General features: G+C 39.3%; 4 protein-coding genes and 2 long non-coding RNA genes across 8 annotated transcripts; 3 read left to right on the top strand and 3 right to left on the bottom strand.

The window, feature by feature from the left end:
- The first annotated feature begins 77 nt into the window (after window positions 1-77).
- On the top strand, window positions 78-5,505 carry LOC133736609 (uncharacterized). Its single transcript, XM_062164159.1, has 7 exons — window positions 78-274; window positions 528-799; window positions 1,055-1,718; window positions 2,418-2,617; window positions 2,706-2,950; window positions 3,329-4,185; window positions 5,366-5,505. Exons 1-6 carry the CDS (start codon window positions 254-256, stop codon window positions 4,018-4,020), a joined length of 2,094 nt encoding a protein of 697 aa, XP_062020143.1. The 5' UTR covers window positions 78-253; the 3' UTR covers window positions 4,021-4,185; window positions 5,366-5,505.
- LOC133736610 (leucine-rich repeat extensin-like protein 3) lies at window positions 5,228-7,681 on the bottom strand. Its single transcript, XM_062164161.1, has one exon. The coding sequence runs from the start codon at window positions 7,120-7,122 to the stop codon at window positions 5,551-5,553; it is 1,572 nt and encodes a 523-aa protein (XP_062020145.1). The 5' UTR covers window positions 7,123-7,681; the 3' UTR covers window positions 5,228-5,550.
- Window positions 7,682-8,466: 785 nt separating this feature from the next.
- LOC133740577 (probable E3 ubiquitin-protein ligase RZFP34) lies at window positions 8,467-13,079 on the top strand. Its single transcript, XM_062168525.1, has 11 exons — window positions 8,467-10,275; window positions 10,392-10,936; window positions 11,019-11,106; window positions 11,208-11,267; window positions 11,377-11,409; window positions 11,634-11,711; window positions 11,890-11,933; window positions 12,035-12,075; window positions 12,163-12,245; window positions 12,354-12,445; window positions 12,544-13,079. Exons 2-11 carry the CDS (start codon window positions 10,809-10,811, stop codon window positions 12,764-12,766), a joined length of 870 nt encoding a protein of 289 aa, XP_062024509.1. The 5' UTR covers window positions 8,467-10,275; window positions 10,392-10,808; the 3' UTR covers window positions 12,767-13,079.
- A 4,343-nt stretch (window positions 13,080-17,422) lies between these two features.
- On the bottom strand, window positions 17,423-23,485 carry LOC133735820 (uncharacterized). Of its 3 annotated transcripts, XR_009859274.1 has the most exons (4): window positions 23,428-23,473; window positions 18,938-19,042; window positions 18,178-18,532; window positions 17,423-18,077 (listed from the first exon to the last, which is right to left on the bottom strand). It is a non-coding gene; the product is annotated as an uncharacterized LOC133735820 (long non-coding RNA). The 3 variants fall into 3 exon arrangements; XR_009859273.1 differs by having other exon boundaries at window positions 18,178-19,042; window positions 23,428-23,485; XR_009859272.1 differs by lacking the exon at window positions 23,428-23,473 and having other exon boundaries at window positions 18,178-18,517; window positions 18,938-19,064.
- LOC133735821 (uncharacterized) lies at window positions 19,090-21,051 on the top strand. Its single transcript, XR_009859275.1, has 2 exons — window positions 19,090-20,482; window positions 20,590-21,051. It is a non-coding gene; the product is annotated as an uncharacterized LOC133735821 (long non-coding RNA).
- A 726-nt stretch (window positions 23,486-24,211) lies between the features above and the next one.
- On the bottom strand, window positions 24,212-26,927 carry LOC133736959 (FCS-Like Zinc finger 10-like). Its single transcript, XM_062164575.1, has 3 exons — window positions 26,606-26,927; window positions 24,866-25,968; window positions 24,212-24,772 (listed from the first exon to the last, which is right to left on the bottom strand). The coding sequence occupies exons 2-3, from the start codon at window positions 25,924-25,926 to the stop codon at window positions 24,616-24,618; spliced, it is 1,218 nt and encodes a 405-aa protein (XP_062020559.1). The 5' UTR covers window positions 25,927-25,968; window positions 26,606-26,927; the 3' UTR covers window positions 24,212-24,615.
- Window positions 26,928-27,953: the final 1,026 nt, after the last annotated feature.

The raw sequence follows: 27,953 nt of genomic DNA, 5'->3' as shown, positions 1-27,953 counted from the left end.
TTTGTGATCAAGGTTCGGGTCTGGTCCAAAGAAAGCCCAAAAGGAAAAGAGAAAGAATTCTAATTTTCTTTCTGAGGAGGAGGTCGGACTGATCATTGAAACTCCATTGAAAGCTGGAAGACCTCTCTCGCATCGCATCCCTCTTCAAATTTACCTAAACCTTGTTGTATGTATTCTTTTTCTTTTCTCGGCTACTCTTTCTTTCTGGGTCTTTCAGTTTCCAAGAAAATTTCACTTGCGGAGTTGGAGAATCATGAAGGGCCATGACCACAAGGTAAATGCTTTTACCTCACAGAAGTCTTTTCAACTTCTTTTTGTGCTTTTCTGTTACAACTTCAGTTGGTTATTCCAATTTGCTTTGAATCTTCATGTTTTACTTGTTTATATATAGAGTTAGAGGATTGAAGGAAAACCTTATGACTTTTGTAAGGAGCAATGCAGTGTTGAAGTTTGAAATTATATTCATATTCTCTCTCTCTCTATTGCTTTGCTTTGATTTTCATTTTCATTTTGCTATGCCTATACAGATGGCTAGAATGGAGGACATTCTTAATCTTCCGGTGCAAGATCCTGCGTGTCCCGAGTTTTCTGCTGCTCATATCAAATGGGTAAAAGTAGAAGGCGGTCGCCAGGGTGGTGATGATATTGCCCTCATCCCATTTGCTCGAGTGGATGATTTTGTGAAAGGAGAATCTTCAAATGCTGATTGCCCTGCCAGCTTCCGCATTGAGTCAAAAAGAAAGAGAGCTGAAGGGAGCGTAAGCAAGCCGAGGGTCGATGGCTATCTTGAATATACACTGTACGTATGTTGTCTCTATACTCCAATTTCTCCTTCTTTTTAATAGAAATGTTGTACAATTAATTTAAGCTCAGTAATCTAGTGTCAGAGAATATTAATTTTGACTTGAAATTATTGTCTGCTGTAATTATATCATTACATAGATAAAGTTGAATGCATTGCAATGATCTTCAATCTGTGCAAATAAATAAAAAAGGAACAATGATAGTCAACTTAAATCTGAACAAGATACTTTTATGTATGGTGGTTCATCAGATACTGGTGTTCTTATGGCCCTGAAGACTACAGAGAAAGTGAATCCGGTATGGTGGATGGTTCTAGTATGATGAAGCCTGCATCAGGAAAGGGGAGCAGGCCTGGGCGGCGTCACATGATGAGAGGCTGCCTCTGCCATTTTACTGTAAAACGCTTATATACACGGCCACTCATTGCTCTTATTATCTATAACCAGAGAACGCATGTAGATAAATCAGGAGCCCCTTGTCATGGCATACTTGATCGTGATTCTATGGGAACGAGAGCTATGTATGCTCCACGAATTTCGGAGGAGCAACGCCTGAAAGTGATGTCTATGCTTTATGCTGGAATACCTTTGGACAATATAATTCAGCATCACATGGAGGTAGTCCAGGAGCATGGAGGACCCCTTAACCGTGATGATTTTCTGAGTCGTAGTGATGTTCGTAACATGGAAAGGCTGATTCGTAATTCTTCTCATGAGCTACATGCAGATGATGGATGCAGTGTAAAGATTTGGGTTCAACGCCATCGTAAGCATGTTTTCTACTTTGAAGACAGCTCTAATTCAGAACCATTTGTCTTAGGGATACAGACAGATTGGCAGCTGCAGCAGATGCTCCAATATGGACATAATAGTTATGTAGCTTTCCATTCAAGATTTGGCTTCAAGAAATTGAAGGTATATTGATTGCTTTTTCTAGTTACATATATCAAGATTTACATGATGTTTGATGTCCATGCTAGAAACATTCCCAGCAGTCAAGTAAGGCCATGGTTTTAGAATATTTGCATGCAGGTACAATTATCTAAGATTTTGAAATGGTATGGAATTTAAATTGAATAACATTATTTGGGATTATGTGAGGTTGGGAAACACACCCCCCCCCCCCCCCCCCCCCCCCCCCAAAACACACCACCACCACCCAAAAAGAAAAAAGAAAAAAACAAGGAAAATACTTTTAGAATAATTATGAAGGTATTTAGGATCAAGAGGCATCTAAGTCAGAAACATGTAGTATTATGTTACCTGAAACTGTTTATTCTTCCATAATCAACTTTAAAAACTACAAAGTTGCATCACTTGCATGTAATGGCATGATGAGCTGGTGGCACATGTAATCTATACTCTTTCCTCCTTCCAAAAATACTGCAACGGTGGTTTGGGTTCAGGTCATCTGGTGACTATACATCTTTGACTGTTAGTACTTTTGGTCAGCCGTTTTTGTTTTATCAAATCTTTGTCTGTTGTTTACAAAGAAAAAGTTTGCTGTTTTTGATGAATACTCAGCGGCCTCCTCTCTGTGCTTATTCAAAACATCATTTTACCTGAGATCTTAGCTGTACTATTAGATGTTGTAACTTTTGGCTCTATCAACAGTATCCCTTGTCGACATTACTTGTTTTCGACCCATCCCATAATGCAATACCAGTTGCTTGGATCATTACATCTTCTCTCGGCAGTCAAGATATCCACAAGTGGATTGGGTTACTGGCTGAAAGAATTCAAACCAAGGATCCAAGATGGAGACTTGATGCCTTTTTTGTAGATGATCCTTCCGTTGAGATTTCTATAATAAGGTAATATTATTAGACTTCCCTATGCAGTTGTCTCTTAAAATATTGGTTTGAAATTGAAAGCTCACTGTGTTTCTTTCTCAATTGGCAGAGAGGCTTTTCAATGCCGGGTTTTATTATGCATCTGGCATGTTCGGCGTGCTTGGATAAGAAGCCTTTTAAAGACATGCAGAAACTTTGATGTGCAGCGAGAGATGTTTAAGCACTTAGGTTGGCTGTTGTATTGTACAAGAAGTGGGCCAAATGCTATGGATGCTGTTGAAGAGTTTCTGCAAGTATTTGTTGATCAATGTGCTTTTATGGATTACTTTAAGAGGCGATGGTTACCAAATATAGGTAGTTTCTCATTTATGCTTGACCTTTTAATGCATCAAAGAATACATATTTTCTTTTAGCCAGGCTGACATACCTGAATTCTGTCAAAGAACCAATGCCTTAACTTCATGAGACTGTTGACTTTTGTCTTTCAAATCTGTTTTTTGGGTGCCTTCACATTTTACATCACCTGTCCCAAGCCCAGTGGAAGGAGGGTTATGGTTGATGATATGTGAACTAGGTTGTTGCATGTTTTGTTAGAATCTGGTTACTGGTTGAACCTAGAACGTTCATGGATTTAGAAAGTAACCTGAAACCAACAAGCCACATAGGAACCGGCATTGTATTGTTATTTGAAACATTGGTATTAGCATTATGACATATGCTGTTGCTGTGCAGAGTTGTGGGTCAATGGTATAAGGTCTCTTCCTGTGGCCAGTCCAGAGCCGAATGCTGCAGTTGAGTCCTATCATTTAAGGTTGAAATCCAAGCTTTTCAATGAGCAATATTCTAGCTCCTGGTCAAGAGTTGACTGGTTAATCCACACACTTACAACTGAATTCCAATCATCCTATTGGTTGGACCAATATAGCGTAGAGACTGGGTGTTTTGAAAATCTGAGGGACAGGTCTTTCTTAACCAATTCTTGGTATCAGGCTTTGCAGATCCTAGATGTTGATGTCATAATTGATGAGCAAAATCTACAGTATGCAAAAGTCATCTCACAATCAGACAGAAGCGTGGCGTACACGATCTGGAACCCTGGTTCAGAATTCTCTTTGTGTGATTGCCCTTCGTCGATGCTGGGTAATCTCTGTAAGCATATCATCAAGGTGGCAATCTTGTGTAAAAGTCGGCAGGTTGCGAGACCTTTATTGGCTGCCCAAGTTTATAGGCAGGCTTTGCTTACCCTTCTACAAAATCCCCCAGATGATCCTATAGTTCTTGATCATGCTATTTTACATGCAACCCGCTTGCAACAGGACATCAAAGGCTTGGAAGATTTATCCAATAGTGGGTTGCTCCAGTCGTTACCTTCAGAGATTGACTCTCATGTAGCAGACAGTATACTTTTCCCTCATCTCCCTTGATTAGGCCATCCAAAGGAGATTCTTATATGCCCAGGCTTTCACTGAGGATGTTAAGCTAATGTGCGTTAATACTTGTACAGTCAGACTTCGCATGGAAAACTTCTAAATGCTTTGGCATTCAAGTCTCTTTCTCTCTCTCTCTATCTCAGCTGTGACACTGCAGAGGTATGTTTTTAATGCTTTCACACTTATAATCGTGGAAGTTTTCATCATTGCCATTTACTTTTTTAGAAGAAGGTCATTGAAAAGAACTTTTAAGTAAACTGTTTGGTTTTCGGCTGCGTTGGTTAACATGTAAGGTGTTCCATTAATGATTTCTTTTAAGAATGAGATTTTGAAAATTAGTTGCTACTAAATACCGAGTATAGTGGTTGGTTGAAAACTTGAAAGCAATGCACACGAATTTCTTTTGCTCTTGTTTTTGTTATTGTTTTTGTCATTTACTGTTTTAGAATAAGGATATTGAAAAGAACTTTTAAGTCAAACTGTTTGGTTTTCGGCTGCGTTGGTTAACATATTGTAAGGTGTTCCATTAATGATTTCTTCAAGAATGAGATTTAGAAAATTAGTTGCTACTAAATATTGAGTATAGTTGTTGTTTGATAACTTGAAAGCAATGCACACAAATTTCTTTTGTTCTTGTTTTTGTTTGAACCAGTAAATCCTTCTGTGCCCGTTAGATTCAATGAGCTCAAGGCCATTTGCCCACTTGATGGGCTCTTACTCACAGAGGTTTCATGCTTTACTTGGCGCCCTGTTGTCACAAACCTTTAGTCAAAAGAAAGAAAATTGTTTACTCAATCACCCCTTTTTGGGGTTTTGCCATGTTGGAGCCCCCAGGATTTAAAGCTCATCAATCATCTCTCTGAACTTCTTTTTTTTCTCTTTTTTTTTTCCGTAATCAACACTGTATTCAGTTTACTGCTTTAATAACTGTTACACAACAATGTACCATTCAGGTTTAATTTAAATAAACAAGTAGTTGCACAAAAAGGACAACAGAAAGCTCACAACATAACCAAAGGAAAATGCTTTAGAACTCACAACGAGTTGAGATTTATGATATTGTGGAATCCATAAATATAAGATTGTAGAACAAAGAGTTAACTTGTATAGAATCTTCCTATAAAAGAAAATATCAGAATTAAAAATTAATACATGCTGAGCACCTATTACTCTAAATCTTCCAAACTTATTATCTACTAAAGAAACATAGATGTTTCAAATAAGGAAAAAAATAAAAATAGAACCCTTTTCTATGCTCCGTGCTCCCATTCGCCTTCTGTTCACCTTATCCTCGTGGGAAATTGATGATCTCATTTGTTTCCTGCGTCTTTGTTTGCAGTTGTAGAGATGAAGAATTCATGGCAATTTACACCAGATGTGGAAATGCTTTTCCAGGTCATGGAAGTAACTAAACTGTATACGTGTCTAAGCTGTCTAGGAGGTGGAGAAGAAATTGAAGGATTCACTAGTAAAATGGTGGAGGTGGTGCCCCATGATGGCAATAATTGGTGGCAACAGGCAATCTCATGCTGGAGTAGGTGGTGGAGGTGGAGAATATTCCAGACATGGTGGTGGAGACGGAGGTGGAGAAGGTTCTTTACAAGGAGGTAAAGGGGGTGGTGGAGGTGGGGATGGATAAGATGGTGATGGGGGAGAAGTTGGTGGAGATGGTGGCGGAGATGGGGGTGGAGGAGAGTTTGGTGGAGACGATGATGGGGGTGGTGGTGAATTGTAGTGAGGACTTGGTGGAGGTGGTGGCGGGAAATTTGGTGGAGGGGGAGGTGGAGCGTGAATGCAGTATACTGGAGGTGGTGGGGATGGCGGCGGTGGAGAAGGTGGTGGCGGTGGAGGAGAATGTGGTGGTGGAGGAGAATGCTGTGGTTGTGGCGGCGGCGGGGGAGAAGATGGTGGCGGCGGTGATGGTTGGCATCGAAAAGAACTACAACCAACAGACTTGGACAAAAATAATTTACATTGCAACATGGATCTCTGCTTTGGCCTACGCCGCAAACAATTCCTGCTATCATCAAACTCTTCCAAATCTAAACACACTGGTGGCTCACCTGTGAAAAAGTTGTACCCAAAGCTAAAACTTTTCAGATTTGGAAGCCCACAAATGCTCTCTGGTATAGTCCCTGTAAGGTTGTTATGAGCCACATTCAGCTCCTCCAAGCTCAACATTTCACCTAGTGCGTGTGGCAACTCACCGAAAAGACCATTATGACTCACATCTAACACAGTAAGATTCTTGAGCATTCCTATTTCCTCTGGCAAACAGGAGTACAACCCATTTCTAGTAAGGATCAGCTCGTTTAAGTTCTTGGACATGTTGCCAAGGCTGGCCGGTAAACATCCGTGGAACTTATTGTTTGCAAGAACAATAACTGAGACCGGCGAGTTTCCTAAATTATGTGGCAGTTCATAGGCGAATCTGTTGTCGTTGAGGAAGATGGCATCAAGATGCTTATCAAATAGTTCCTTGGGAATTCTACCTTCAAATTCATTGAACCGAATGTCAAGGTATTTAAGTACTGGCAGTTGAAGAACAACAAGAGGGAATTTCCCAGCAAACCGGTTATTACTTAGATCAAGCTCATGAAGAAGCTTCAACTTGCTGAAACTCTTTGGGACAGTGCCACAGAAACGATTGGAGTTCACGTGAAACAATGCAATGTCTGAAAGATGGCCAAGCTCTTCTGGGAGGTACCCGGCAATGTCAGCATGGTTTAGATCGATGCCAGCGACTGTTTCTATTGTTGGGTGGTCGAGAGCTTCAGCACAGAAGACTCCAGTGTAGTTGCAGACATTGGATCCAACCCAGTTGGCTGTGTGTCCCAGAGGGTCTGAGAGCATGGCTTGCTTCCATGCTTGGAGGGCAATGTAGGCAGTCTTGATTCTCGGGTTGGGAAAAATAAGCGAGGGTGACATTGTGACAGTCTCACCTCTGGAACCGTCATTAAGGAGCCGCCTTTGCTTGATGTGGGAGTCTGTTAAGCCTGCATTGTGGAAAATATGGGGTTCTTGGGCAGTAGTAGCAGTGCTGAGGCAAAAGAAGAGTATGAGAACAATGCGAGTGTGATCAATCTTTCTCTTCATCACATACGAGAGAGAACATATAGGGTTCAGTCTATTTTGCTCAATATATGCATGAGAGATGAAGAAGGGAGGACTGTGGAGTTGGAAAAAAATCCAAGGCACTGCTAAGTGCAGATTGTTTAAAGGAGGAGGCACGTGCGAGGACAGCTGAGATTGCTGGAACAGAATCACAGTTTTTCTGGGGGCAGTTTCCGTTTCTTTCTCATCAAACGGACCTGATCAACTCTTGGACACATTGTGATTTGTGGCAATGGGAAATCTTCAAAGATCCGAAGGAAAATTATTGTATAATGTTAATTATGTGACTGAAACATGTAGTGGAGGAGCATTTTTATGTGATCAGACGGTCTTGCAGATTAGAGAGTTTTAGTGAGACCAATTGTACACGCCATTCAGAGTCATGATTGGGCCTTTTACCAACCTTGGATTACCAATGGTCATTTCTTAACCCGAGAGGTTGAGTGGGCCTTGGGCATGCAACCCTATGAACAAGAAAGTGATCCATGACCCAATGAGTAGGGTTGAGTGTTTATCGGATCGAAACCGTTAATTTTACATCTACAAATCGGAAACTTCCCACGAGGAAAATGAGAGAAATTAGCAATGTTTTTCTTAAGGGACAAGCATTAGAATAACATATCTCCCCAATTAGCACGATTTGCCAACGTGGGACTCTCTCTCTCATTGCTATCAACAATATCATCTTCCTTCTTTTGTCATAGGTTCATACTATCATAGCAATATGCCAATATCCTTGCAAGGATAGGATAACTTCAGAGTGAGAGAAGAACTATCTCGTATATTTAATAATTGACAGCAAAAACAAAAAACATATATCATTCATACATATATATCTCTTCCCACGTCATATTGCTAACCTAGTCCACAAGCAAAGCGTGGCAGGATGTAAATTGATTAATTCATCGTGGATACCACGCGTCGTCGTTTTAGCACAACCCGATCAAAATTCCAGGTCAGTGATGACGTGTCTGTCACGCAGATGCGTTCAATGCTGAAATACCTGACCTAGATATATATGTTAAATAACCGACTTTTAAGGACGCGTACAAAGTAAACCCCAAGCACACGGTAACCTCCCTAGTCATTCTCTTCCAGCCGTCCAGATAAAGAAAAACCCATCAGAACCGTCCGATCCACACTTGCGGGGGACGCGCTCGCACCGGATGAAAAGCTCCCCAGGAAGATATTTACAAGACAATTACTTTTTAGGAGCTGCTGTCAGTTGTCAAAGAAAACGGAAGCCCGGTGGGCCCTACACAGCTTTCGTTTCGAAGGCTCTCTCGGAAGTCGAAGATGCGGTTGTAGTATATAAATTTGGCTCCCATTCGAATTCAGTCTCATTCTCTCTCTCATTCATATCGCTTTCCTTCATTATTTCTCTCTATCTCTGTCTGTCTCTGATTCTCACACACGCACAGATCGATCGAGAGAGGCGAATTGGAGCTCCGGTTATAGATTCCGATCGGCGAGTTTAGTGTCGAATTCGGATCGGCGACTACTGCGTCCGTGCGATTGAAAGTTCGTTGTTCTTTTAAGAGTTCGTATTGTTCTTTAATTTGATTACTGAATTAGCGTTAGTATTTATGCTTGATTGTTCATACTGTAGGTGAGTTGTTTGTTCGTGTGAATTGTGAATTGTGTTGATTTGATTTACATATCCTAGATTTTGTTCTGATGATGCATTGCGTGTGCGGCCGTGGATGTGATCTGCTTGCTAGTTTTATTATTTGATTGAGCTTCGTGTTTGCTTGCTTGCTATTGTGTCTCTGTTTTCCTGATTTTTTTTGGCTGATGATTGTGATTTAATTTTGAATATGGCTTGTTTATGTAATTTCTGAAAGCAATTTAGTTTTGGATGATTTTTTCTCCTAAATAGTTTAGCTGCTTGTGTCTCTTTTTTTGGTCCTAATCTGCTGACTTTCGGTTGAGCTTGAGTCTGTGGTGTGATCTCGTGTTGAAGTTTTAGGAGTAATTATTGGAGTCAGCTGTGGCTGATCAAAGGTGCTATGTGCTTACCAAGATTTTACCTTACGAAAGAAGCCCCACCTAACTTATTGTTTGCAATGTCTACATTTGGTTTATTGGCGCATGTGGTTGTTCTTCTTTGATGCTTGAAACGTGAGAGCGTTACATAGAGAAATGGTGGAAACGGATACCGTTTTCTGAAATTTAGCTTTGAATCATGCTGCGTTATGGCTTTTGTGATTTGTTACGGTTTATTTACTTCTCTATCCTAGGTGATTCTGCTTGAGAAAGCAATTGGTTTTGGCCGATGATGATTTAGAAAAGAAAGAGATACTAGGTACTTGTCTAGTTTCAATTAGGGACGTCGCAATTTGAATCTGAGTGTCCAGCTCCCTTGCAGCATGATATGTGTCTATGTGGTGTATGTAAAAAGTTAGGGAAGGAGGCTGCTTTATCAATTTCTGTCATAAAGGTTCGTTGCATTGCAAGATAGGGGCTTTTTCCTCTGGTTATTTATACCGTGAGTGGTGATGTAGGACTCCAGGGTTTCTGTATGGCAGTATTCTGCAGGATGATCCTAGCTGTACCGCAAGTGAAAATGCCAACTCCAGAGAGGTGTTTGTTTCTCATGGTTCTGATCAGGGAACTTATCAGAAGTAAAAAAATAAAAATAAAAATAAAAATAATCACATCTTCATCCCAAAATGTCTTCCCCTGTGTTGTTGTCACCCATATCTCTTGAAAACCTCATTGAACTTACCATATCTGAAAATCTTGTTAGGGAAACAGTATATTTTGGGTTGTCTCAGCTGCAGCCTTATGCAAAACTGTTCTCTAGGTTCCATCCATATTTGTTTCCTTGTGTTTCGAATTCAGATGTAGCAGAGAATGAATGCTTTTATCAGGTGTTTTCCTGGGTTATGAGTTCTCATGCTCATACTTGGACTAAACACTTTGATATCCTTATTGCATCCACCAAGTTGTTTTTAAAAGCGATCAAGTTGCAATGAAAAAGTCATCTGGAAACCGATCAAGTTTTAGCATTGCTCGACATGCAGTGGTTCTTGAAGGGGAGTCATCTTCTATCATGGTATATAGCTTTTAAGTTTTTGCCTATTGGGTAAGTCCAGTACTCAATGCCGACGTGAAGCAGACTTTTCAATTGAGGTAGGGCTGTCCTGCCTATTAAAACCAACACATTCTCCATCTATCGCACTTTTTTCCCTTTTTCTTCCAACTTTTTAGAACACATTTGATCGTGTGATATATTTCTTTTACCATAGGTTGGGGCTTCTGTTCGTTGTGCCCAGTATAGTTGGATTTGGTTCCAGGAGTTATTCAAGAAATCAAGTGATGCAATGTTATTGCTTACTTTGAACAGATGGAAGCTCTGGAGATCCTGAATGATGCATTGTAGTTATTGTTTGGGTTCTTATAGAACTATTTGTTTTGATGAATCCTCCTCTCGGAGAAATGCTGATTGGAGCTGTTCAACCTTGGTTGGATTTTGTTGTTGCTGATTGCAATAGTCTTCAGCAGTATAGAAGCAAGCAGAGTGTCATGGGGTGTTAGCCTGGCTTGATTGGCAACTATCCCTAAGGTGTTTAACAAGTGTTCCTAAACGTGTTTATACGTGCAGGTGCTTTAGCCTTGTTACCAGCTTATAAACACTGTCCTACATTTGGAGAAAGCAACATATAATGCTTACACAGAGAGTGATGGAGGAGTTCCACTCTCATCTATCAAATGGGAAGTGCATGCTCACGATAGAAGCAAAGGACAATGAAAAGTCCATCGAATCTCTAGATAGAGGACTCACAGAGTATGGGTAATGTTCTTTCTTAATTCTCCTTATTCACCTTCTTCCATATCTGTCGGGAGAAATAATATTATACACCTTTCTTTTGCAGTTGTCCGCATTATCGGCGAAGGTGCCGCATTAGGGCCCCTTGTTGCAATGAGATTTTTGATTGTCGCCATTGTCATAATGAAGCAAAGGTGAGTGTTCAAATTACTCAGCGTGCGTCTCTGTAATTATTTTCCTGATGATACTTTATCGACTCCAATCAATGTTCACTAAATTTTGTATTGGTGTGCAGAACAATATTAATGTTGACCCAAAACTGAGACATGACATACCACGGCATCAAGTCGAACAGGTAAGTCCTTTCATGATTATGTTCATCACCTTACCCCTGTTTGCTTTGTTCATGAACTATACTTAATTCTCTTGTACATAGCTGATGAAGTACGTGGGTATTGTTTCAGGTGATATGTTCACTTTGTGGCACTGAGCAAGAGGTGAGTTTGTTTATTGGTAATTTATAACCAAGTCATTGAATTGTGTAGATTGTTTTTAACGGTGGAATGGCAGTAATTAACTAGTTATAGGTTGGGTCCCTGTTGAGTTGTTTCACTATATCTGACTAAGATCTTCGCTCAGTTCTCTATTTCACATTTCTTCTAGACTTAAGTATGACATGTACTCTTCTGAATACTCTTATGTTGGTTGCTGCTGTTACCAGGTTCAACAAGTCTGTGTCAACTGTGGTGTATGTATGGGCAAATACTTCTGTGAGACATGCAAGCTATTTGATGATGATGTAAGTTCCCAACTTTATCAAAGCTGTTTAACATGATATTGGAGCAGACTGTTTCGGGTGATTAGAGAATCGAACAGGCCTTTTATGTGTAGTTTAGTGTTTAGCTTGCCATGAGACATCATGATACTTTATTGTTACTAGCTTGTGAGGCTGAAAATCCTTTCTGCTTTCTTTGCAGATATCGAAGAAACAGTACCATTGCGATGGCTGTGGGATTTGCAGGTAGAATTCTTTTACTTCATTACTGCCTTGTCCTCCTTTTTTGTTCATTCTGTCCGCTGGATGTTAACCCACTGTTTTATCTCTTGTGTTCGTCTTCACAGAATTGGGGGGCGTGATAATTTCTTTCATTGCTACAAATGTGGTAAGTCCTAATTTTTTTTTTTTAAATAAATAAAAATTGGATGTATTGATTGTATAGTGGTAAGACTGATCTCGTTTTCATTGTTAGGCTGCTGCTACTCAATTCTGCTGAAAAACAGCCACCCTTGTGTGGAAGGAGCAATGCATCATGACTGCCCTGTTTGCTTCGAGGTAAGAATAGTGGTGGCAGTTCGTTGAGATGGGCATCATCTTTCTTAGATGCCCTGTTGCTATAGGATATGCTGTGCTGAACTATAACACACACACGTTGATTTGCAGTTCTTATTCGACTCAAGAAATGATGTTACAGTGATGCCATGTGGACACACTATTCACAAGCATTGCTTGAAAGAGATGAGAGACCATTTGCAGTGAGTATTTGGAGGCTATGCTCTTTAATTTTAGTTTCCGGAGTATTATAACACCTTTTCTTGTTTATTTGTCTTAATCTTCTTGTATTTGGCGACAGATATGCTTGCCCTCTTTGCTCCAAGTCAGTTTGTGATATGTCCAAGGTATGGGAGAAATATGATATGGAGATCGCAGCTACACCAATGCCCGAACCATATCAAAATAAACAAGTTTCGATTCTGTGCAACGACTGTGGGAAGAGCTCACAAGTGCAGTTTCACATTGTGGCGCAGAAATGCTCAAATTGCAAATCTTACAATACTCGCCAAACAAGAGGCTGAGCAAGTGGCATGGTTGCACTCACTTGCGCCACATTTACTGAAGGCATTAATCCATTGGATTCGTCCATCATTGCGCATCTGCAGTGGCTTTGGCTGTGATTGCAGTAGCAACAGTGTGTTGCGCCTGCGCTACATCAGCTGAGGAGCGAGGGGCCTTGTTGTCCTGCTAGGCTCGGGCTTTGTTGTTTTTGTTGTGTTGTTGTATTTTCTTGTCCCTCTTTCCCATTCTTTTTCTTGTATCGCTTCTCCTCTCGGAAATTAGTGATAGCCTATAATTTACTATCATGTTTATAAATTATTCTCTCTCATCCAATGTCGTCCTCCATGCATTACCAAAGAATCCATTGGTCCTATTAAATCTCTATAGCACCAGCAAATGTGAAAAACAAAGAAGAATAAAAAGGACCGATTTATATATTAGGCTATTGGGATTACGACCGTATCCTAATTTTTTTTATTTTCTTTTTAACTAGAGGATAAAGCTCAACAATTATGGTACAAGGTACTCTAAAACAGTGAAAGGAGTTACAAAAATCCCAATACTGAAAATAAGATACTAAAACGAGGCCCAAACACATACATGCGGCGTGAAAACCGAGCGCCCCGTGCGTCGCGCAGGCTCTCCTGCTAGTTTATTTCTATTGGTCGTATTTATTTATTTATATCGTTCTTTTGAATAAATACCTGACACATTCTCCAAAAAAAAAATAATAATAAGAAGCCATACCTGATTACCTGACTTCATTAACTGAATGATCTAATTATCAGAAGCTTTTCGTGTTTTATTCTTCATCGCTTAATATAGCAAATGAACTTGGAATATACCTTAAATAAACTACGTATCCTATGCCCGTTTCTCGATTCCATACCGAACCAACCCACGGTCTAAGTAATATTGATCTCAGCTCAGTTCACAACTCTCCGTACCACTCAAGTAAATCTTAAAAGCTTCTAATACATCTTAGTTAATTTTATATATTTATTGCAGGTAAAATTGTGGATTGTTAAAGTAAATATCATCGCTTATTACTATTTAGTCTAATGTATTAATCTTCTATTTATAAATAGAAAGTCCTAAGTTTGACTCACAGACTAATGAAGTTAATATTTCTATTGATATGTTAAGTTTTCACTAATCCGTGAATGAAATGTTTGATTCATGGACTAGTAAAACTAGTATTTCCATTGGTATATTGGATCCTTGTTCTTTTTTAGTCTGACATTGGTTCCTTGTTGATTTAGTTACGTCGTCAGCTCTCTCACATTACATTATCATGAGTACTGTAAACACCCATTAAAGCATTAAGATTGACACAATGTATAAATGACTTGCCGTAACCGTATAGCAAGCAGGACCAATCGACATGGACGAGGCTCACTGTAATCTCATTTTTGAGGAGTTCGGGTGGTTGATGCATGTAATTGACATGAATTTTTTCCCATAACCCAGTGGAGGTTATTTAAGAGAATGAATTGGATAGTGGAGAAAGCAGAAAAGAAAAGAAAGGGCCGTGGGAGTAGTAGTGTGCGGTGCTGTACAGCTTAAGCAATGGGCGAGGTCGATTCCTCCTTTTCATCTTATCAAGAATTCAAGATGACATTCTGCTCCACTCCACTGGTGTTGTTGGTGATCCGTGTGTTCCCCAACAACACCCATGGAGTGGAGTAGTGGATCGAGTAGAATGTCATCTTGATAGAGATAGCAGCAAATGGGTTATTGACGGACTGTATGTTCTTGATCTTGTATCCCATATTCCCATGTCTCTGTATCTATCTTATTTGATCTTAGTTCTCGTTCTATCTTTCTGAAATTGTTTGTTGCAAGTTCTTTCAAAATTGTTTGTGCGCTTCAATTACTACTCTCTTTATTTTCTCACTCAAAGAAATTACATTGTCAAATTAGAACCAAATTTGTTCTCTGTTTTCTTTTCCGTTCCTTTCAAAAAGGCATTAGATTAGTTGTAAACATCAAGTTTAACCCGGGGATTTAAGCATCTAGACTATTTTTTGTTTCTCTACTACTTTTCTGAACTCCTACTTGGTTATTAAGTAGGAATAAATAGAGGGATTCCTTGCAATCTTATGTTCACATCAATCATGTATTTACTAGCATCTAGCTACCACCTACTTGTGTTGCTGCTAAAAGAATTCACTGCCACATGCAAAGAACTTCTAAGTTCTAACATCCTGCATCACAGACCCAATTTTTCCTCCATGTACTGAGTAATTGCATGCATATATTTATCTAAAACGAAATGTCCACTCAATGTACAACTTAGGCGTCACGCTACGAAATTCCTCGTCGAGCAACAGCTTGGTACGTTGTCCTGTACACAAAAGTACATTGTAAATAACCAAACGGAATGTCTGAAATAACTTTATGATAATTAAATCGAAAACTCGATATCATCGACCCTTAGAAATCCCAGACTTTCAATTCTCCTCGGAATCCAATCAAACTTCACCAACTTCATCATTTCATCGATTCTAGCATTCTAGAATAGAAACGAAGGAAATCCAATAGTCGGATTTCCATAAATCAATACCCGAAACTCCGAACTTTAGAAAATCTCCGATCGATATCAAACCTTCACCAAAATCTACCAATTCTCACCAACACCTTCAAGACATTGAGACCTAACTAAGAGCATGTCCACCGGTTCCTCCTTGACCGGCCAAAACATGGATTTGGTGACGTGGTGACCCTCAAACACCAAATTGTAGCTTCCATCGGTTTCTCCTTGACCAGCCAAAATTGAGATTTTCTTGACCCAGTCCAAGAAATAGGGCAAGGGATTGACATAATTCTTGCCCAGTCGAAGAAGCTGCCAGCTCGGCCTAAGAAGCAACGTGGGTGACGTAAGCCGAAGGGGTGCAGAGGCTGAATGCTGCGACGCGCGTGAGTAGCCCTTTTTTTGTCACGTACCGCTGGATTTCTTCACGCGTGCAGGAGACGCCGTTTTTGTCGCATAGCGCCAGTGGGAGGGACAACCGCAGGGACGTGGCAGTCAGCTGTTGGGCGGTTTGGAATTTTAAAACCAACGGTCAATTAATCTTGGCCGTTGGTTGCAATTGATTGTGAAGATCTGATGGTATATAATTAATATGTATGATTATATAGGTAACGGTAACAAAACGGTAAGTAAAAAATTCTGAAGTTTCTCTATAAATACGGTAGATTTTTTTTACATCTCACACCCAAAAAATTATATTTCATAGTTACACCCCAAAAAAAAAAAAAAAAATCAATGAACAGTAACTGACTGATCAATAAACAGAACGGGTGGAAACTCATGTCCAGTGGCAGTGAACAGTTTCTTGACTGGTCGATCCCTTGACTTTTCGACCTTGACATTTCTTGACAACGGGTGGACTTGCTCTAACGAGCCAAAGTAGAAGGCTGGAAGCGGCCGCACTTGCCGCCACAAGTGGGGTCCTGCAACACAGTGTTCTCTAGAGAATGGGATGTATATTATTGATTACATATAAGATCAAGGTGAAATTACAATAATATCTCTATATCAATAATGCCCATAAACAACTAAATATTTACAACATAATCCAATTTATTTGATATGATTGTCGTCAAGGGTCAATTTCATTAAAATATTTAATATCTTCTTTTTTTTTTAAAGGGGTCGTCAAGCTATTAATAATTCAAGAATGTAAGAAATTACAAAACATGACACACTCGGGGGTTACATCAGAATTGAGTCATGCAAGGCTGCCCTAAAGCAACCTAAATGTAGCTACCCTAGAATGAAGCTATATAGCTTTATATCATTATATATCCCAAGCTATATATACCCTAGCGGAGCTCCCTCCAAGTTATATAAATGATATGAACTCTTTAATTAAAAAAAAAAAAAAAAGACTATATACCAAAGATTCTTAATAGAATTATGTTAGTATCAATGTGTTCAAGTTGAGAATTTGTATGTTCCGTCACATTCTGGGTTCCAATGTAAAATTTTCAATTTTCCTCACGTTCTGTTCAATATCCAACTGGGCTCAACTTTCTGTGACTTTCAATCACTTCAGGAATTTCCAGGCAGAAGAAAAATCTCCTTCCTCGGCAATCTCCTAACAAATACATATTCTCCAACGTCTTTGATTTATCAATTACTCATACAAATTATAGTTATCAACGCAGTTCGAGAAATAGCACTAGAATGATGGATAAACCATTGCATCCTGCTAATGAGGCCAAGAACAACGAAACAGATCACCTTCCACAATGTGATTTTAAACTGTATTACATGATCTTATACAGGCCCAAGATAAACAGTAGAATTCAATATGCCAACGATAACACTCATCCACAACTCCATCTCTGTCACCAGGGGCACAAAGTGCAGCTCTCAACAGTACACGATTTGATTCAGTTACGAAAGCTTAGAGTCCATGTAACCTGCAACAAACTTCAAGCAAATGAATGTTATATCGTGATAATAAAACATTTAGTTCAGAAATAAATGAGCAGCAAGGGATCAAAGTCATCAAACATTGATACAAGGAAAAGAAGACTCAGGGCTGACATTCTTGGACACTACAAATGCGACCGATAATGACATGACCGCACACATTTCTATTGAATAAAACAAAATAAAATAGTTAAAGCACGATTACAAGGTGGAATGCATTCCACTGGTGAACTAATCTGCAACTCCTCTAAGTGATTCTCTTTATTCATGCTTTAACTGCCTTGCACCTGGTGGTAGGCTAGCAGTCACATCTCTTTCCACAGTTTGGAGGACAGAATTGTGAAACAAACATTTCTTGACAGTTTGGGGACGCTTACATGCTTGAAGAAGAAGCGCGGAAGAAAGATTTGAGAAAGATCAGAATAGACATTGATGAAGACGAAGACTGGGTCAAACAAATGATACAAGGCTTGAGATCACCAGCCACCTTTGTGCTTAGACCAACTCCTTTATGTAAACAAGTCAATCGTTTAAGCCTGAACGTGAAGTTGAGCTAAGAAATAGCTTTGTTGTATAGATGACAATGAGTAATGCCATTGGGAGAGTGTATCCTGCCCAACATCATCAAGTTCTAGTAATAATTAAAGTACAGGACACAAAAGTTAAAATCACTGTCAAAATTTGTTTTCCTCTCATAATTTCTTGTTCTGCTGAGTCTTATGTTTCATTTCTTAGTTCTTTAGGCCTTCTCTGACAGTTAAAATACTCTTCCATGGGACACTCGTAGCTCAACTTCTCGGTGCTGCAAAGTTCATGAATCCTTCAACACAGTGTTCACGGGGAGTCTTTTGTTCTTCCTCTCCAAAATTCTGGTACCAACGAATTTTCTGCTTCAGACAAGAAACAAAAAATTGAGTAGTCTTCCAGCCAAAAAGAGGCAGCATTGCATATGCTAATCAACCGAGGACAGTACAATAATAACTTTACCTCAATGGATAATGGTGTGATTGTAGCTCATGCTTGCTCAAAGTGAATATTGTTGATAATCGATGGTGGTGGCGCATCTGAACTTCTGAACTCCCACCAGTTGCTATAAATGATTTGAGATTGCCTTTCAGGATTATTGTACCTGCTTCAATAGCCACTGAACAACCCATGCCTCTCCGCTCTCCTGCTTAGTTGTTATAGCGTCCACCTCTCAATAATTAAGGGAACAAACTTTAAAGAGTTTGGATTCATAGAACACTTCTTAGACAGAAAAATTTGCTGTAGGACACTTGAGGACGCAAAACTCATGCCCACTGGTGTCGAACATTCATTTGGATACCTAAAAGGAACTCATCTTTATGTGTACAAAAGAGAGCAAAATAATCAAGATTATATTTACTTTTGTCTAGCTAGTAAATTACAGATCATTATCACTTTCTTAATTGCTATACACACAAACGTGTTCTGTTTTCCAGTAAACTAATACTTCAGTATCGTGTTGAACATCGCATATCAGTGTTGACTCGTAACAGCTGTGTCCGTCTTCAGAAAGAAAGATTTTTGAAAGCATCTAAAACAGTAAAGACGAAATAACTCCAAAAATTATATGACAGAGATAAGCATTATATATATAACTGAGGTTCATCCCAGAAATACCAAGTTAACTACACTGTTAGATACAGTGAAATAATAAAGATTTATAAGGTCTATATATATAAAGCAATAACAAGTTAACTGTCAAAAAGAGAGAACCACAAACCTCATCAAAGAAAAGTATACATGGCGAACACATTCTTGCACGGCTAAATATTGTCCGCAGTTGCAGCTCACTTTCTCCAACATATTTATTCAAAAGTTCAGGGCCCTAATAGGAATCAAATAGATTCTTTAAAAGGGAAATGATGCAAAAGGTCATATTAGAGTATGAAATGATAAAAAGATCACCTAGTTTCCCACTTGATAAAAAGGTCCATAACAAATTGTTAGTAATATTAATATAGTCCTTATAAATGATGAGGTGATGTTAAAAAAGGTCAATTTTTAATTTTTTTGATTCCAAGTATGCCCTTCAAGGCAGTACACGTTTATAACTTTTCATTCAAAATTTTAGATATCTAATTTTCTCTCTCTCTTTTGATCAGAAAGCTTGATTCGATTTGCGCTTGGTCTCTCTCTATGACGATCTGAAATCTCAGTTTTGGATCTTCAATCCAGAGCTTTGTTCTCTTTTTCTCGATCTCTGGCACCATCGCTCTTCGCCTTGATCACGTCACTTTTTCTTCTTCTTCGTCTTTCGCCGTGATCAAGCTGAAACACGTCGCCCTCGGCGAGAATGGAAGGATTGAAATTGCAAGGATCAGATTATGAACAAGGCGAGGTCCTACTCGTTCAGCCAGAAGGCCACCAAGGAGATCTCCTCAGTCGACGATGACATCAACATAAGCTCGCATCTCTCTCCATTTTGATTCAACTTGTTTGATCTGGTTTCGCAATCCTGAATTGTTGTGTTTTGGATCAGAAATTTGAATACTTTAGATACTTAATTGAGTCATTAGGTTAATTCATTTAATTATTGTTTAATTGAATCTTAGGATGATTGATTTCCCTGTTATATGTGTTAAGATGATTGAATCTTAGCTGTAACGCATGAAAATTGTATGGTCTTGCTTCCCTTGTTGATGGGATTTTTGTTATAATTCATCAACAAATTTCTTTGTATTGGCATGTTCTGCCTCATAATCGCCAAGTCAGTTACTTTCTGAGATTGTGGCTTCAAAACTGTGTAACCATAGAGGGAATGGAAAGGTCGTATTTGATGCTGCCAGCTATGTCATTTATTTAGCTCATTTTCAAACCTGACATGATGTGTTTATGGTGGTTCAAGTCTGGTGTGAGATGTTGATATATTATTCAACTTCTTTTCTTGATAATTATATACAAGGGGGTTTATTAGTACGTTGCAGTATCTCTTTGCTTTATAGGCTTGTCAAAATTATGGATTGTTTTACATCTTTAGCATATATTAGGCGTTGTCAAAACTAGGTACTAGAACATACATGCCAGGCCTAAAAGTGTTTTGAAGTGTGGCTCAATTGAAAATTATGTTTTTTGTTATGAAGGAAGTCTGTCTACATGAAGCCATTGTTTTTTAGTGCTTGGAAGAATTATAGTTGATGCTTATCATTCTTTGAATTGGTTTAGTAGAATTTTCAAACTAATGGGCATTGTTGGATCAATCATTTTTAGGAACATAATCAGCTAACTTTGAGATAGCAGCTCTAGGCCGGGTTAACTGATTGATTTTGTTATATTCTTGCTTCTTTTTCTTGATTTCTTATTACCCAATGGTGGATTCAGAAGAGATATCAAGTGTGACTCAATTTAATCCTTGTCAATTGTCTCTGTTTGCAGGGAATTTATGATGATATGAACTTGGGATTTTACCTTGTTGCATATGATGACATTGGGGGCATTTCCTGCCAAAAGGCTTGCAACTCATCTAGTCACATTTGTAGTTTCACTCGGGTCATCAGTAAGCACCCAATCTTTTGGACTACAGGCCCTACTTTTTCCGGTCTCCGTTTGTCCCAAAGGAAGAAAGTTTATATAATAGTCGCATACATATTCGACAAAATGCCGTAGCAGATCACATTCACCAGCTCACAAGAATTGAAGTGGTCTCTTGCATTCTTTGAATTTGTCGGTTGCTTAATACTTTTACACCTAATAGGCTTTTTAGCCTTCCATGACGCAGTAATTTCCTTTGTTGAAGTTAAGACATTATATAATAGGTTTACTGTAATCATATAGCCTGAATTTTGTCTCCAACAATTTAGTTAATGAGTTTCAGAAACTATGTCATTGACCATGTCACTGTCAATCCCTGGCTACGTCACTGTTAACTTCAAGTCACTGGCTAAGTTACTGGCCATGTCACAATCATGAACATGTCACTATCAATCCCTGACGAAATCATTGTTAACATCAAGTCACCAGCAAAGTCATGGACCATGTCACTGCCAATCTATGACCAAGTCACTGTTAACCTCATGTCACAAATTATGTAACTGATCATGTAACTGACCATGTTACTTACAATGTATGTAACTGACCATGTAACTGATCATGTAACTGACCATGTAACTTACAATGTATGTAACTGACCATGTCACTTACAATGTATGTAACTGACCATGTAACTGACCATGTAACTTACAATGTATGTAACTGACCATGTAACTGATCATGTAACTGACCATGTAACTGATCATGTAACTGACCATGTAACTTACAATGTATGTAACTGACTATGTCACTTACAATGTATGTAACTGACCATGTAACTGATCATGTAATTGATCATGTGACTTACAATGTCTGTAACTGATCATGTAACTGACATTGTCATTGACATGGCTGTTTGGACCCAAAATGACCCAAATGGAACATGAACATGTCAAGTCACTGGCTAATCATTGTTATATTCATGTCATTGACCATGTTACATTGCAAGTCCTTGACCATGTCATTGTTATACAAGTCACTGACATATTTTGGAATTTCAAGTCATAGTTATATCTAGGTCACTGGCCAGGTAATTGTTAACTTCAAGTCACTGGCCATGTCACTGTTAACCTCCGACAAAGTCACTGATGGTCACTGGCTATGTCATTGGTCAAGTTACTGTTAACCTCACCTAGATTCACCTCGAGGAGATTACTCCTCACCCATATTGGTCTTGAGATGATTTCTCTTCACACAGATTCGTCTTTAGGGAATTACTTTACTCCTTACCCAGATTTTCCTTGAGGAGATTACTCGTCACCCATATTAGCCTTGAGAGGATTTCTTCTCACACAGATTAGCCTGTAGGGAATTACTTTACTCCTCACCCAAATCTTCCTTGAGGGGATATCTCCTCACTCAGATTTCTCTTGGGGAGATTGCTCCTCACCTAGATTCCTCTTGAAGAGATTTCTACTCACCTAGATTCACCTCGAGGAGATTACTCCTCACCATATTGGCCTTGAGGTGATTTCTCTTCACACAGATTCGTCTTTAGGGAATTACTTTATGGCTAGAACTTTTGCTTCTTCTTCATAACATTCTTCTTCACTTCCTTGCCTCTGTTTTCTTTTACCCCGGCCTATGTGTCATGTTCGTATATCCTATATAAAATTGTGAAAATCAAAAGATCATTAGTGACTTTGACAGTAATATGATCTGTGACATATTCATGACTGTGACATAACCAGTAAGCATGCTCTCAATCTAATTCATAGGATAAGTACATAACCATGAGCAATAGAGTCTATAATTCTTCAGGGAAACATTAGACAATTCAATACTTGAGCACTTATCTCATCTCTAATGTGCTATACAACTGATCTTCAATCATTCAATTCAATACTCATGCCCATGTTTCAGTACCCATTTTAGATGCAAAATAGATCAATGTCTGTCCGAAAAAGGTACGGAAAATTCAATCATCAAATTAAAGAAATAGCTTAGTAATTTGGAATGCAAAACAACACCCATTAACACCCTCATCTATTTGAGCGTCTTACTGACGAGTCAATTGTGATGCTATTAAAGATCAACATAAACCCAGAACTAAAACCCAATTCACAATTGCAGGTCCATCATCAGGCAAGAATTTTTGAAAATGGTACTAACCTTGACAAAGACTAAACTTGAAAAGTGACGATCAAGTCCTAGAAGTTCACCTCGTGCCAGGACAAGTCCGGGTCGTCGTCGTCGTCAACCCGACGTAGATTATTCTTGTAGAGATCTAGCCCCTAGAGGACGAGGAGGGGCAGCCGGAGAAGCCCTTGATCAGGGTGCGATCGTGTGCGGCGGAGAAGGAGCAGTTGCCGTGGGTATCCAGATCGGAGCCGCTGTGTTTGTGTGAGAGAAATATAAAGGGACAGAGGGACAGAGAGAGATGCGGTGGCAGTTTTTGTAATTATTTGTATTTTCAGTGGTAGGTTGTTAAGGGGAGACCTTAATTATCATAGGAACATTTGTGTATCCTAAATTATAATAAGGCACTTCAAATTGACCTCTTTTATCATTGACCCTTCTTTAAATTATGCATAAACATTCACTGAAATGTATGATGCAGCAACTAAATAAAGTAACATAACAAATTTTAAAAATCCAATTGAAGCATGCATCCATGGCCTAACTTAATGTGAATGAAATTAGCACCGGCCTCATTAGCAACGGCCTTTGCTATCAGTGTTTTACCACATCCTGGAGGTTCATAGAGCAAGAAAACTGTCTCTAAATCTTCTCCCTGAAAAAAAAAAAATTAAATAACTTCTCAATTACTCCATTATTTGTAGACAAAAAATAAAAAGAATATATCAAATCAGTATACAAGCAGCTTTTAAAAGCAGTGATTCAACAATGTGATCAAATTCATTTTACCAATAGCATCAGGCCTATTAGCATGAGACAATTTAGTTTGCCACAGCCGGGTGGTCCGGACAGCAATATTCCAGGCATCGGCATTGGCTCACCTTGCAGGTAAGCTCCCAGCTTATGATTGCTAAAAGGCACAATGACCTCTTCCTAGGATTCCGAGACGTAATGGAAAGAGCCTTATGGGCCGGGTATTACGTAAGTTGGAGTTGAACAACTGATTAACAATTGGGCTTGCGTGATATTGGGCTTGAGTGGTCTCCTTGATGAAAGTAACTGGAAACCATCAGCAGAATCTACTCTTAACCCTCTGAACAATGCTGCTTATGGTCTTGTTTTAAACATACCACTAAACCAGTCGCTGAGATAATGTGAGCAGAAGAATGTAACTCACAACCCAAAAACTGCAGGACTGTATGCTATGTGGAATGCGATGAACAATAGAACAGCCAGAAGGAACAGCAATCTCATCATAGTGAAAAACTAGCTGTTGCTTTTGGTCCAACTCCCCAAGAACCCAAAATCATTATTTGCAATATATGCTAAAAAAGTCTCCATTCAAACTCCAAAACGTAATCACAATTTCAAACAGACAACACGGTGTATGTATTGGTAATAGTACTTTATAAATTCAGTCAAAAACTGGTTCATGATTACACAACTCTTGTCACAGAAAGACCAAGGTTGAAGTAGTAAAATGGGGAAGCCAAAAAAGTCGGCTTTCACCCTTCCACATGAATTACAGGCAGTAATATATAGTACTTTGATGGCATACATCAATGTCTAATTTATGGAAAGTAAAACTAGTTACCTATAATCCACCAAGACCATGAAAGCTGAAACACAATTAGCAAACGCAAACATGTACAAAACGATCATCCATGGCTGCCAAGCGATGCACACAAACAGCTCTTCGTAAAACAGATGATCAGGGGCGTCTGCCTCTATCAACAGGTCTCATCAAACATAGTGTGGTGGTGGTGGTGGTGGTGGTGGTGGTGGAGTAATCTCTTATTTATCAGCAATGAGGCCAGTTTCGAAAAAAAGTTCCTTGCCATCATCTGACTCAATAGGCTTTTCAGAAGATTCGTCATCGCACTGCTCCAATTCCTCATCATTCAAAATCTCCACAGAGCGGCAACTCAAACTGCAAAATGCTTTCTCACCCCTGCAGGAAATCAAATGATATAAATACTGAAGTTCAAAACTACTTGGCAAAGCTTTGTTCATTAATAGGCTAGTAGATATGTCTGCTTCATACCTGTATATGAAAATGTCTTTCCCCTCTTCCAGTTCTTTGTTACAGTAGTAGCAGAAGCTCAGGAAATTGTTTGAGGGGTACTGAACAAAACTCCCCAAGCTCGTAGCCAGCTGAGGTGATCCAATTTCCATCTTCTCATTCTTACCAAAATTGCTCAAATCTTCAGAGTGGCATCCCAAAACGCAGTCACCAAAGATATGAGTTGTTTTGGGATTGGCACCATGAGAAATTACACAAGTATAATCCTCAGAAAGCTCAATCTCACTCGCTGCGAGAGACCCAACAAACCCAATTCCAGAACCAATGGATCCAACAGTCATTTGGGTGGTTGAGTTGGGGCTTCCTCCAATAAATTGTGGGTTGCTTAAATTCTCCAAGCAAAAATTTCCAGTAGTGGAATTGGGGTTAAGCTTGCTTAAACCTGATAGGGTTGAAAAAGTCCTAGCAGAATCCAGTGAGCAAGACCTTATTTTTCCAAATGACTCAGGTTCTGATGGTGTTTCTCCAATTTCAAAAACAACATCAGAGCTACTCTCTTGTAAAGGAGACTTGACTTTGGAATGAGGGAAAATTGCATAATTCTTAGGCAGAGATCTAGGTGACCCAATAGAATTGGTATTGGATTGAGAATCTCGGGTTTTAGTCCTCATCCCAGGTCCAAAAAGAATGTTCTTACTCTCTGATGATCTGGGAACTTTCCCAGAAAACTTGACATCATCATCAAGAGAGTCGATGATGCTTAAGCCTACTTTACTACTGCCCCAGCTCCTCTTATGCCCATCAAGAGGTGATCCTGGGGACCTAAAGGGGCTGCCTAGATTCGAAAACACCCTGAAATCTAGAGGCGAAGTTGGGCTCCTAACTGAATCAGAATCTGTTAAACCTATAGGACTCAACCCCACAAACAGACCAGGGACAGTAAAAAAAGAGTTGCTTTTCAGATTTGGTCCAAGAACATCAGACCCGAAATGTGACTCAGACCCAGCATTAGAAATTGGCAGATGCCCCATTTGGTGTTGATCTTGATCCTTCTGAGTTGACCTGGTCCTCTTCCTCAGCATTATCTCAAAATCCCCAATTGGGCACCAAAAAGCCCTCTTTTTCTGTACCAATAACTAATCAATAATCAATAGTAATAGTAGAACATGACAAATTGACAATCCATGAGCTACATTGCACAAAACAATAGCTTATAGTCATCAAGAACATGCCAATCCATGAGCTACATTGCACAAAACAAATACAACAAACACGATTAAACGTCTGACGTACATAAACAACACAAGGCTTTCAAAGATTGAGATGAAAGAAAATCTGGGGCGGTGGTTCAATAATATCAACATTAGTTCACGCACTGATAAAGTGGGGGTTGATTAAAAGCATTGAAGGGTTGTCTGAAATGACAGAGAAATGTCAAATCAAATGTAAAGTGGAAAATTAATTTCTTTGGCAATAAATCGAAATGAAGAGGGGAAGGGGGGATGAATCCCTCAATATCATTAATCAATTAGCCAAAAAAAAAAAAAAAACATCCACTTAATAATAACAAAACCCAGATAAGAAATGCACAGAGAAATCCCTCAAAAATCAGATTAAACATGCACAGTCAATGCCCAACAGAAAATCATAAAGCTCGAATCTTTCAGCTGAATCGCGCAAAACCCAGAAAGCAAAAGATCGAATTGAAACTAGCAAAACCCAACATTGGATTGAAACAATGAGTGAAGAAGAAAAACCCACCTGGCTTTTGTGCGTCTGTTTCAGCACTGCTCTGGAAAACTTGAGGATGATGATGGTTTTTGAAAGAGAGAAGGCCCCAAATGCAGTAAAGAAAGAAAAGAAATGACAAGCGCTGTGTGTGTGTCTCTCTCTCTCTCTGTGAAACTTGCACTCCACTCCTCTCTCTCTCTCTCTCTCTCTCTCTGTACCTCAAAATCAGGGAAGCACTGAGCTTCTGAAACACTCTTCAGACTCTCTCTCTCTCTCTAGAGACTCCTCTTGTGTGTTTTCTCTCTCTAGAATAATAAAACAAATGACTGTAATGTATGCAATGCAATCATCATGTATTTTTGCCCACAGGATTGGACTTTTTGTACGTATTTTACCAGCTTTTGTACTACATTCATCCTCTTCCTCCTCCTTTACTGCCACCTCATCACCTAATGGCTTCGGACCAATTCTTCCACATATAAACCAATTTCATTAAAATCCAGAGTGATTATTTGGAACATAAATGATGTATTACAGGCAAATCCAGAGTTTGCTCCAAATCTAATTAGTGGACCAACTAATGTTAGCAAATGTTTCTAAAGAACTCTGAAAGTATCGAGTGTTTGTGATTGATCATCTAATTTAGTAATACAAAAAAGATTATGATCTATCATAATTTTTATGTTGTGTACTTTGGTCCATCTACAATATAATTTTACAACTTTTTTTTTTGTTGAAGGAAAGACGACAGACTATATTAAATGATAACAAAAGGTTACATGGAGTAATGCAAGAGCATCGAAATAAAACAATAAAGAAAAACGAGATGCACAGACGCATCTATAATAAAGGATAATCAGACGCACAGACGCATCTAGAATGAAAGGTAACCAGGATGTGACTTGATGTCGAACGACATCGCTGCACTGCACATGTCACAAAAGCAGTGTAAATGTAATAGTAACCGTAACAGTAACCGGTGATATGATCATCTAGGAGAGGTGATTCGCCCACCAGGAGTTCGAAAGTAACCGAGGGTGTCAGAAACTCGAAAATTAGCAAACGAACTCCTAAGAACCAGAACCAATACCATATCAATATGAGCAAGTGTCTCGGATCCAAGATCCGGATTTGTAAGCCACCAGGATCCCAAATACGGATCCAAATCTGGCTCGAGACCAAAGTCAAGTCTGCCAAAGCAACCTTGACAAAAGCCCAAGCCCATTTGAATCTGATTAGGGCACCCAAGCTCATGGGCACCCTAGCATCAGCTCCTCTCCGAGCACCCGAGAGCCTCCGCACCCAAACACCACTTATCCGAGGAGCTGCACCGATATCCTAGTCTGAATTCCACCGGAGAAGGCCGATCCCACCCTCG

Source organism: Rosa rugosa, chromosome 3 (genome assembly GCF_958449725.1).
Source record: "Rosa rugosa chromosome 3, drRosRugo1.1, whole genome shotgun sequence".
Classification (NCBI taxonomy): Eukaryota; Viridiplantae; Streptophyta; class Magnoliopsida; order Rosales; family Rosaceae; genus Rosa; species Rosa rugosa.
Note: the sequence above shows the minus strand (reverse complement) of the source record. Positions and strands in the feature narration are given on the sequence as shown.